Here is an 11,921-nt window from a genome sequence, read left to right as displayed (position 1 = left end):
ACAAGTAAAGCAGCATTAGCAAATTTTCCATTCCAACTTCACAGACATTAAAAGTGTTTGAATAGATTGCACATATTTCCAGCTTATGAAAAATGGTATGAAGGGGAAGTAGGAACAGCAGTAAGAATTGACTTGAACTCTATATAATTGATATAGAAGGCATGAAAACTATTATGCTGTCACAGTTATTATATATATAAAAACATATATTGCTTGATTAACTATGGTTACACAATTTCCAGGGGAAAATATTGTAATTGAACTCTGGAAAAAAAAAGAGACATAGCAAAGAAAGAAAATTAATAGGTGTTTTTAATGAAACAACATAAATGTTAGCTACTACTCTTAAAAGCACTCAAATTTAAATTGACAATTTCCAACAATAAAATCTAATTCAATCTTAAATGGAAATATGTGCAGGACTTCAGGATGATATCTGCAAATGCTGAGCAGTATCTCCTCCAGGCATGCATTTTGATTCATTTTTTCTTTATGGAAACTTCACCATTTCGAAGAAATTTCTCAGAGGTGCTTTCTGTCATGTAAGGTCCAAACAGTTGGAAAAGAAGTTACGAAGTTTTTTTACTTACTGTTGTTGTTGGGAGGTTTTACAACTGAGACAGTTTGTGTATGGGTGTTCATTCCTTCTGTCACACCCCCAAACACTCTCCTCCTCTCCCTCAGCTGCAGGGGGAGTGTGCGCAAACCTGGCCTCAGCAGATGAGCCTGTGGGCTGTGGCCTCTCCCACCCTGAACTCAGCCAGAGATGATTTGTATCACAGCTGCTGAGTTTGGCTTTCCTTGTGGATACACTCTTCTCCCTCAGCCTTGTTTACTTCTCCTTAGACCTGAGATATTTGGACAAAAGTACCACCTTTATGTTATCTCAAGTTTCCGTCAGAGTCCAAATTCCTGTCAGGAGGCATATTTGGGAAGGGATGGGCTTCAGTGGTCAGTAGTCGCTACAATGGACAAAAGTCCTTCGGTGATCTTAACAATGTTTAAGCCAGTAGCCATTTTTAATCTCTCACACTTGCATGACCAGTACCAGTGAAAAAGTTAGGAGAAGAACACATGAAAGAAGGGAAGTAACATAATTACCTTCCAGGCCCATTTACTCTAAATTTTGACAAAATCCTAAAAAAGAAAATAATCTAAGATTAATATTAGTTTTGACAAATTACTTTATATTCTCATATATTAATGTGAAATATTGGTTTGAGGCAATTTTCACACAATACATGAAATCTACAATTATAAAATTTTAAACTGAATTCAAGACAGTACAGTTCAAGATGTTTTAAGATCCATTTGTGCTAATGGATAAAAAGTGGGTAAAATGTCCTTAAAATATCAATCTGACTCAGTGTTTTTGGATTTTCTCCGGGTGTATCATCTGGTTTTTTATACCTTGTGAGAAAAAACAGTGGAACTTTGGATTAGGTCAAGAGTTCCTTTGTACAGACAAACCATCAAGATTGAAGTCTCATGCTAGTCAAAAAAAGGACAGAATCATATTGTCACATACAAGTTTTGAGGTAAGAACATCATTATGTTATACAATAGGATTCTGTAGGAAGTTTCCATGAGAAAACCAGTTGTTCAAGAAGTGGATATTTTTTAAACAAGACTGACTTTCAGTTTGGTGTTACTGGGCACTGGTAATTAGAGGTCACCTTATGAAATGGAACTACTTATTCAACCAGTGAATCAAAATCATCAATTTTATATATATATAATTTACTATTACTATATATTTAATTTACTATTCACTATATATATAATTTAATTTTCTTTGACCTATGATTCAGACTTCATATTTAAAAAATAATGTTGGTATCTCTGATCTCTAGGGCACTGTCTTATCTGTAATATAAGAAGATAGAGCAAGACATAATGCGCTATGGCAAACACAGATGTTTGTCAGCTTCCAGTCAGCTGGGTCCTCTTCAGATTCCCAAGACTTTTGAAAAATAATTGATAGAGGTCTTGGATTGACATCAGCCAGCACTTTGAGTATTCTCAGAGTAATCCCATCAGGTCCCATAGACTTTTAGGGAACCGGCTGGCACAGCAGATCCCACACAAGTTCAAGGTTGAGTGCATTTTATAGATTAGGATCTTCAATGAATCACAATGTTTTTAAAGTCCTGATCAGAGGAATAAAACAGTGGAAGCTATTAATGTTGAGTTGCAATGGCAAATGCAATCTATTTACTCGACCTGGAATAACCAGCAGTTAAAAGGGTTCATTATTAGAATAAAATAACATTTGTTGGAAACAGTAACAGCTGTTACTACAGCTGTAACTACAGACTGAGGTCTCCATTTATCTTGCCACTACACTATCAAAACACAAAACCTCAGTAACAGGAATGATTTTTCTCAATTCAGTATCCATTTCTTAGCAATATATTTTAGTCACGCAATCAGATTCAGTGACACAACATATCCTTAGGCACAAAAGTGATACCAGCTATGTATTTGAGCAGGGTTAAATATCATATCTTGTTTGTTGTTCCAAAGGGACAACTTCACCACTAGATATTTTTAGCTTTATTTTTATTCTTTTGCTTGGTCAATGCCTGAAAATGGATTTTTATTAATATTAAAATAGTCAGATACGCAACTATTATGAGGGTTCATAATCTAAACAAAATCTAAACATATTTTGGTAGCTGAATCAAAACTTCTGTATCACAAAGATTGTAGGCATAATTCTTTGAAAATAGATTTTACAGTTATTAGAATTATAACAATCATTTGCTTTGAAAAAATTCTTTCTCACTCAATAGTTCATCTTTTACATCTTTGTTTCCTAGTAGCTTACTATGCATCTGTATGAAAGGTGTGTAGACAGTATCCTAATACTGTCTTTAACACCCCCATAATATCTTAATTTTAAATATCAAATCACATTCTGTAAAAAACAACAATTTAACTGGGGCAAGCAATCATAGACTGAAGTCAATTGACAGAAACACAGGAACAGATAAGATTTATAAGGATGATACAAAGTAAGGCTTATCTACATGCACTATTTCAAGCCTCTTCTGTAGCAAAATGAGTATTGGTGATCAAGCAGTAACATTGCATATACATGGAATATAGAAATATCCCAGTTCGAGTAATGGGGAAAAAAAATCTCTGGTGTCCAGATGATATTTGAGTTATGTATGAGAATAAATCCTAATTATGCTGAAATTAGGAATAGCAAGGGGTTGGTACAATGTTCTGCTACTAGTAGTATCTTTTCTCCACAGGAAATCTTTAAGTTGTGTTTCTGTATGCAACAAGAAGTGATTTTGAGATCTTTGCTACAACTGAATAGTGAATCAATCTATGTATCTATGAATATTTGCACACTCTGAAGGTGTAAATAATTTACTATTAAGGACCCTAAGAAAACAGAATTTACATCCTTTCAGAAACTTTACATGGAAATTTTATTTTCATTTGTCTTTTTTTTTCTCCCAATTGCTTATTATACACAATTTTCACTGTAATTTCCCATAAATATATATGGACAAACTTGACATATTACACAGTAGTACAAGCCTGGAATAGAAGTTAATGAACAAAAATGCATTTAAATACAATTTAATGCAATGCATAAGCATTTTACAAGGTTAATATACGTTAGGAACAATGAATTTTATCAGGTCAAAAAAGGGATTTGGCATCTAGAAAGAGGATGTTATCATTCACTCTTATATCTTTGGAACATAAATAGCACCTCTATCTAATAAATGGTTGTCAAAAAAAAAAAAAATCTAGCCAATATATTCAAGTAAAAACCATACAGTATTGCAAAGTACAGAAAGGAAGAAACAACTTTATTAGTCAAAAACAATGGTTACTGCATATTTAATTATTAATTATTGCATAGCAATACCAGGTTCTGTTGATAAACTGCAGATACGGTGAACTTTCCAAGTAGGCTGTAAGTGGAAAATGCAGCTATATCACTTTTCAAGGAAGGGAATTTATGTAAGTGATTTATGTACCACTGTGGAAAAAATCTCCCAGTAATTTCATGGTATAACTTTTTTAAAGAGTGAGAGCCAAATGTAGACTTTTTATGGGCTTGCCTACTTGCAGACAAATTAAAACCACCAAAACCTGTAAAAGGTATGATAAATTGTCAGTGGTTTTAGTGACTAGTGTTCTGGACAGTTTCACATATTAATCTAACAGGATTATTGTTTGCAGACGCCTGAGTATCCTCATTTTCCATACTTGTTACATAAATATCATGTCCACCAATACTTTGTATGAGCTTGTCATACATACCACAGTAGATGAAAACTCAGTCTGTTGGTTGCAGCCTATTCAGAGATCATTTAGTTAATATTTCCACAGCAACAACACCCCACCACCAAGCTCACCAACAATGTAGATTTTGCCGTCTACATCAATGAACATTCTCAGTGATCTTAGGCTGCTTTGAACTGAGTCATAGCTGGAAACCAGTGTTATGTAATACTGCAGCTTTTTGAATGAATTTCTACTATAAATAAATCTAGCAGAAACTCAAAAATAACATATGCCCTTACAGAAAAGCTTCAAATTTTTCTGTCATTTGTGGAAGTTTTTTATTTGCTTACAATTATGTTTCATTTATCAGGCACAATATGCAACTTACTCTAAAACCTTATATATATTTTATATATACATGAATATATATAATATATATAAATTAGAGTTTTATATATAGGGGAATACGTATATACACACATACCACATCTGCATATATATTCCCTTATATATGTCCATATATACATTCACAGAAGACATAAACCATTTTCTCTGGAAGTAAGAAAAATGAAGGTTATAAACTGCTCAAAGAAGGCTTGAAAGGAAATAGATAATTTCCTTTGGGGTTAACAGATGTGTTTGGATATTTATTTAAATATATCCTCTGTATTTTATAATTTACATTCAGAGTGTATGGTGGGATTTTTTTAAAAATTTATTTACATATACTGTTAAAATAATACATACTGTGCGTTAATTTAGGGACTGATTCATTAGGAATATTATGCAGGCATAGCAAATTTGCCAGTTGTAACAAATCCTGCATTTGCTGTGTTATATCTGACAGTCCTGAGATTTGGAATGGAGAAAATAAGCCTGAAACCTCCACTGAAGCCAGATCACCTCCAGTGTCTGATAAAGCTCTTTGATTGGTATTTTTATGTTGGCTTTAGTGGTCTTTGTACTAGGTCCTAGAAGGCAAGAATGATTTGAAGAATATCTTTGAAGGAACAATCATCTCTGTTTTTGTAAAGAGCATGTGAAGAACAGTCATTATTCCTTGGCCCCAACCTAATATTTTGTGAATACCTACTTCAACTGCCCCATGAAGGAAAAGCAAGCTAAAATTTGGTATTATTTCTAAATCAGAAACACAATTTTTTTTCAGGGATGTAGAATGTTCTGTAATACTTTTAAAAGCTGTTTCGACATATGAACTTTGTTAATTTCCCTAACTCAGAAATTGTAAGAAAACAAAAAAGAAAGGAGGGCCAGCATCTCACAGAAAGAGAGCAGACTTTGGATATCTAAATGACACACTGAGATTTTATAGCAGATCAGTGATACAAAAACTTTACAAGTATGGGTTAAGTGTTCAGACTTAATAAAGATATGCCAACTGGTACAAAGATGTGGTTAGACATATGCACTGTCTTAAAAGCAGAAGCGTAAGCAGCTTTAAATATTTGGGAGACTTTCTAATACTCTGTACAGGTTTTACCATTATGCATTTTGTTAACTCTATTCTTCCAGGGTTGTGCAAGTCTCCAAACTTCAACTGAGAGGTAGATGATGAGGAAAATTTGAACTGAAAAACTACAGCATGCAAATTATGTTGAAATCACACAGCAATGCTTATGCAAATTCTGACCAAAAATATGATAGTACATGCAAGCACTTTCATTATATATATATTTGCACAAATATCAGAAGTTCACCCACCCCCAAAAAAATCCAAACAGCCTTATTAAAACTGGCATGCCATCTCTGAAAATAATTATTTTAAAATTCCCTTTATATTCCTCTCTGTGAGTAGAAAAATAGTCATCTATAGAGAAACTAACAAAAATTGCCTGATTCCATTTTGTTATAGGCAAAATTGTCAGTGTCATTTATAGCATGTTCATCTATAAAAGTGGTGATTGGCTTTGTTTAGTGAAATCCTGATAGCAGCCCAAAATCTGACTGCATGTGGTATCTGTAACTTATGTATCCCAGTAATACCTCTCCACTAATATTCACAACCAGACATGAAAGAAGCAAGTGAAAAATGTTGCTTTTGGCAACATGGCTAATGCGGCATTTCAGGAAGAACAACAACAAGAAAGAATTAAAAATAAGTCCCTACATACCCAGTCCAAATTTTTTGTGTTACATCAAAATGAAGTATGGCATGGTGGAGATGGGGAACTTTTAAGAGAATTCTCTGGGAGGAACAATCATGTACACATTGCCAAATGTTTTTTTAAGCACAATGGATACTGATATGCAACACTACCATTAAAATGCATGTGAATTTTGAATCAAAAATCAGTAAAATTGCTGCACTTCACTTCAGCAGTAAGTAAAGCTGAACTTCGTCTCATAAGGACAGCATGACTTAAAAAAATCTATTTAAAGATGAAGTCAGATTTCCCCTAGCTCTGTCAAAACAGCTCACAAATCATGTTCCTGAAATCATTGTAGTCTTCCATATAAAAATATGCTTTTCTGAACTTCATGGAAATACAGAACTAACTGCAATCACAGTTAAATGGGGAGAGATGGGAGGGTGTGAAATTTCGATACGTTCTTGAAATAGTACTGAGAATTATTAGTGATGAATCTTTCTCTGGAGTTGGAAAGGGCAATACAGGATAACTTCCCAGCTAATAAAGTGTATGACATAAAAAACCCAAAAGAGAGACGATGTGTACTTTAAAACAACTTTAAATTTAACCCTGATATTAAATAGGCAAAAATATTATTGATGCTATCACACCTTGCTACTAATTTTCAAATTTTGGCATTATTTTTTCTAGAAGAGAAAGAGGATAATTAGGCTTAGTGATAATGGCAGAGAAATTGAAAGAATGAAGCATACATGAGTATAAATGAGAATAAGACCAATTAAGGATTTGCTTGCACTGACAGAGACTACAGATTCTTATAGTGCATAAGAGACTCATGTGCTATGAAGTTTGAGAACATTTCTTCATCACTTATCAGAGGAATGTCTTAGTCCTTACCCTTCAGTGTTTCAGACTGAGGGTGAGGTAATTAAGAGAAACCAGAAGAATTTAGAGAGATGATGTACATACCCAGGTCTAATCTTGAAAGCAGAAATGTAATCTTGAAATGATTTACAGTACAAATTACAGGTCAGTGCAAGTAAGAATGATATTCAGGAGTTTGAAGGCAAGGTATACTCATTTTGCTACTTTGATGCTCAGAATAAAGATGATTCAAGGCAATTTGTTTTAATCATTACTTTTAGAAATAAGAGCTACCTATACTAGGCAATTGCCCCTTTAGGACCTGTTATTTGGAAGACACAGGTTTTTAATTTGAGGCAGTTTTTGCATAGATATGGTTCCAATTTTCTTCCCTCATCTCTGGATTTTAACTTATTTAATATTCAGTAGTATCAAGAGTATGCTGATGGGTTTTATTTTGTTGCTATTATTAAGAGGAAGAGTAATGAAAGAGGTGTAAGTAAATGTTTCACTTGACTCTTCCTACTTTATATTGCTCCATTTGCCTGCCACATAATTTTGCCTTATGGGATTAGAAATTGCACATTGGTGAGTGGTGGTAAAACAGCTCTTGCACTCCTATTATCTTTTAACATAATTTACCAGAGAAGAAAGAGTAGCATCTCTGTAGAGTGTTTATAGAAATTTTTATCTCTTCTGAGATAGTAACATAATTTTTGCTACTGGTGGTCAGGTGTGTCTATGGCTCGAGGAACCTTGTTTTTCCCTTATTTCCTATGCCACGTTGTTTTGTATTCTGAGATCCTGCATAGAACAGGCAAGTTGCCTGCATATTTCCTGAGAGACTTTTTTTTATCATCATTTTTCTGAATCCTTTATTTACTCAACAGCAACTTTTAACAGCCTTCAGTCAAAAGTTGACCCTTGTTGTCTTCTACCCTGTATTCTTAATCATGCTGCTTTTTTGCAAAGAAATAATAAGCACCTACAGTGTTGCCTCAGACATTTTGGTTCAGCTCCTGTACTAATCTCTTTTCAAATAATCTCTGCCTTTCTATCAGTGGCTGTCAAGAGCAGAGTGATATTCCTGATGACTACTCTTCAGCTAAAATTTCAGTTCATCTTTCACAATCCGGTATTTATAACTGATATTCCCCACTGCATGAAAGCTTAGTGTCTGTGAAACTCATCACTTTCTGGCTATGGGCGTGCAGGGCCTTCACAGATCCTGGAATTCACTCAGTATATTTGTACAGCCAAAAAGAGAGCAATGCTTTCATGTCATGGGGTGCTAGCAAGGCTAAGGTTCAGAGGGAGGTGCAATGTATTTATTTCCTCTCTGAAGCTGGGGGTTGGGAGAGGAGCTGTAATTTTACTGGGGCTGAATCATTCCCCTTTACACAGTACACTACTCAAATCTGAACATGTAACCAGTATTTTTTCCCAAAACCCTGAAATGCATATATTTTGTTTCTGGTGCTCCTAAAAAACTACAGGATTTGTTGGAGAAGCTTGGTTTTCCTGAATGTAATTAGGTAAAAAGCAGGTATTAAATTCTGTACCATGCTGAGAGTAGATTCATGATGTTTCTTCCCAAAACAGTGATGAGAACATTAAAGAATTCAGCACTAATGTGGAACTTTATAAGATGATAAACCAGCAAAACAAAACCAAGTACTACCAACAATTTTAAAAGAAAAATTAAAATAATATTGAACATGATAATATTAAGAAACAACTTTCTTAAAAGCCCTCCCATATCTACTAGATTTTACCATTAATTTTTAAATTTTGTTATTGGCACTTCAGAGTGCATTTATCACAGCTCTCTGTCCAATGTATTTCCAACTTTTTTGAGATTTAGAAGACTAAAATGAATGATATACTTTTCCTGGAATTGAGTGTAGGTGTATCCTGCATAAACAGTGCCTAAATGTTTTATGAATCAGACCCTTAATTTTCACAATTTCTAAAGGCATTAATAAGCATCCCTCCAAAATGAATAGCACTTTTCCTTACCTAGAAATAGAACAGAAATAATTTCACATATTTCCTTCAGAAGCTTGCACTTTTAACTTTCAAATGCAATACTAAATGATTTCTGTAAAGTCAGATTTGTAGATTTATGCTTTCTTTTGTCTAAAGGAAGTGGAACAAATGTGTACATTTTAATTTATATGAGTGTCTGCATGAAATTGTAGACACAAGACTAAACATCCTGCATAAAGCAGATATGTCAATACAAAGCTTCCAGACTGCCATTGTCAAGGTGCTTTACAGCATTTTTGCTCAAAGCAGCATTACAAAAAAAGAAGTAGCTTTTTACTAAATTCCTGGGAAAGGGAAGTGAGCAGTGGTATGAAGATACCTATCTGCAAAGATCTGAAGTTAGATCTTAAATCTCCTCTCAGGAAACCATCAAACAACTAACGACTTGTCAATAAAGCCAAGCATCTACTTTGAAGTCATTGTCATGAAGCTGATTAAGGCCACAAAAGCCAAGGGTTAGTATCCTTTTGACATCAGCACATTCTGAATCTAGTCCCTTAAGGAAAATGGCTTCACTGTCCGATCCAGATCCTTCAGCTACACAGGAATACATAATCAAACAAATTGCCACTCTTGTTAGAAATGTAAATCTTGGGTTTAAATCTTCTATGTACAGGCAGATTTTAGCTTGAATTAGCAAGGTCTGAACGTACTTTGTATTCAAATGTATATATTGAAGTACAATGTAATCAGCTATCACTGGAGGAAACTACTTCTAGAATATATTATAAATCAGCTTTTTGATGTATTTTAGAGATATGCTCACCAATTATTTATCTCCTAACCTTAACTTTTATATCCATAAATGGTTGTGGCTTATGCAGCCATATTTTTTATCCAGTGGGCATACAAAAGAGTACTGAATGTTTCAGTGTGTTTCAGTCAGGTATTATGTCTCTTTGACTTTATGTTCTCTTTAATATCAGTGGTAAGTAGAGTTTGGGCAGATTATTTCAATAGCCTTTAACCACATCCTAAAGAGGAATGCAAGCATCTTCCCAAATAAGAGTAGGAAATACTTTTGCATTAGATATACTTTTGAAACAAAAGTGTTTGTCATTGGAAGGCTTTATAGCCTGGTTTACCTGTCTCTTGATTGTCCAGAGATAAAAATTAATGGACTAATTTGCATTGAGTCACTACCTCTGTAATTGTAATTTTGTATCGCTGAAATAAATAAACTCTAGATAGTAATTTAGCTTAGAGTCTTGCCATAGGGCAAAAATCTGTTCCCATCCAATATTGTGACTGATCATTATTACCACAAAACCTGGCCTGTGTCTTGAAGACAGATTCCTAATGGAAGTCATAAACGTTGCCTTCTGAGCTATATTTCAGATTAAATATTGGTTTCTCTTTCTGATGGATCTTCAAGAGCTTTATCAGCTCTGCTGGAAGCATCTTCATTCTCATTGTTTGTTAATGGTTCTGCTTCCTTTGGGTCAGCATTCTTCTGTGCTTTCTGCTTCTCATCTTCTAACTTCTTTTCTTTTGCCAAAAGCCTGTAGTTGATGGCATTGCCAATGAACAACCAGATACTGGCCACAGTCACAATTACTCCGCAGACAAAATACATGTACTGATATTCACCAGTAACATCTACTAACCAACCTGAAAGACAAGAGGAGAGAAAAAGAGTATTTAGATTAGGATACCAAATATAATCCACATATTTCCTTTGGAGAAATATCTATCTATTTCTTGGTTTTGAAGTTGGAGCAGAAACACATTTTCAACATGTTAAAGTTGTCTAACAGTGGAACTCCTAAAAAAACCCTGTATTAGTCAGGATAGCAGTTGTCATTGAAGACACTGACAATAAAAAAATATTGAAGAACAAAGTAAGTAAAGCTTAATGAATAATGACAGACAGTTTTTCAGCTCTTTCATTTTCATTCTTTCATTGCCGTATTATTTTATTCACCTCCTAATTGTGTTTCCTATTGTTTGGAGTGACAGTCTGACACTCACTGAGGCTGCATAAAGACAGTAGGATGAAGAGGTATGTGCCTTTTTCAGCTGCTGTCTCCTTGCATCAGCTGCCTGCTTTTTACATGTGCTTTCCTGTGACTGGTGAAAGAGATAGAAAGGTTTTCCCCTTCAGCCATCACGCTCAACTGCTGAGTTTTAAACTCTGAGCCTTCTACCTAAAACTTACATTCAGACCGCTGAGATTAATTTCTTCAGGACAGGGAGAATAAAGATAACAGTTCTTCCAATTTATGAGCCATTCCTTTTAAATTTTCCCAACTCCCAAATTAACATTTACACATATCCAAGTATTTAGCTCTGAACTTTCCTACAGTATAATTGAAACTCAGAGGGTAACCTGCACACTTCAATTTAGTACCTATTTAGATGCTTTTACTGAGTTGAAACCATAATGCCAGCCTATTCACCTGATACACATTTACAAGCCAGCAAATTATTCCAGACTTTTCTTTTTTTTCACAAACCTCATATTGGAAAAGCTTGAATAGCACTGCCAGTGTACAATTCACCTATTAGTGTAAATAGTGCAGTCTGCTGATTTTTATCAATAAGCAGTCTCATAAAAAATGTTTAAAAAACAAAATTCTGAATTAGCATTGCTTCAGCATACTAGTTCAAAGGATATGAAGTAGTCAAAACTGGAGCTTA

The 11,921-nt window shown here is 34.3% G+C and overlaps 1 protein-coding gene across 1 annotated transcript in view; it reads right to left on the bottom strand.

The window, feature by feature from the left end:
- Window positions 1-294: 294 nt before the first annotated feature.
- SLC16A7 (solute carrier family 16 member 7) overlaps window positions 295-11,921 on the bottom strand; it is a 65,973-nt gene continuing 54,346 nt past the window's right edge. The window contains exon 5 of the mRNA XM_008632778.2: window positions 295-10,892. Coding sequence (XP_008631000.1) covers window positions 10,621-10,892 — 272 coding nt within the window. The 3' untranslated portion in view covers window positions 295-10,620. The remainder of the gene's footprint in view (window positions 10,893-11,921) is intronic.

The sequence above is a fragment of the Corvus brachyrhynchos genome, unplaced genomic scaffold (assembly GCF_000691975.1).
Source record: "Corvus brachyrhynchos isolate BGI_N302 unplaced genomic scaffold, ASM69197v1 scaffold32, whole genome shotgun sequence".
NCBI classification, from domain to species: Eukaryota; Metazoa; Chordata; class Aves; order Passeriformes; family Corvidae; genus Corvus; species Corvus brachyrhynchos.
The sequence above is the reverse complement of the archived record's forward strand: the minus strand, read 5'-3'. Positions and strand labels throughout refer to the sequence as shown.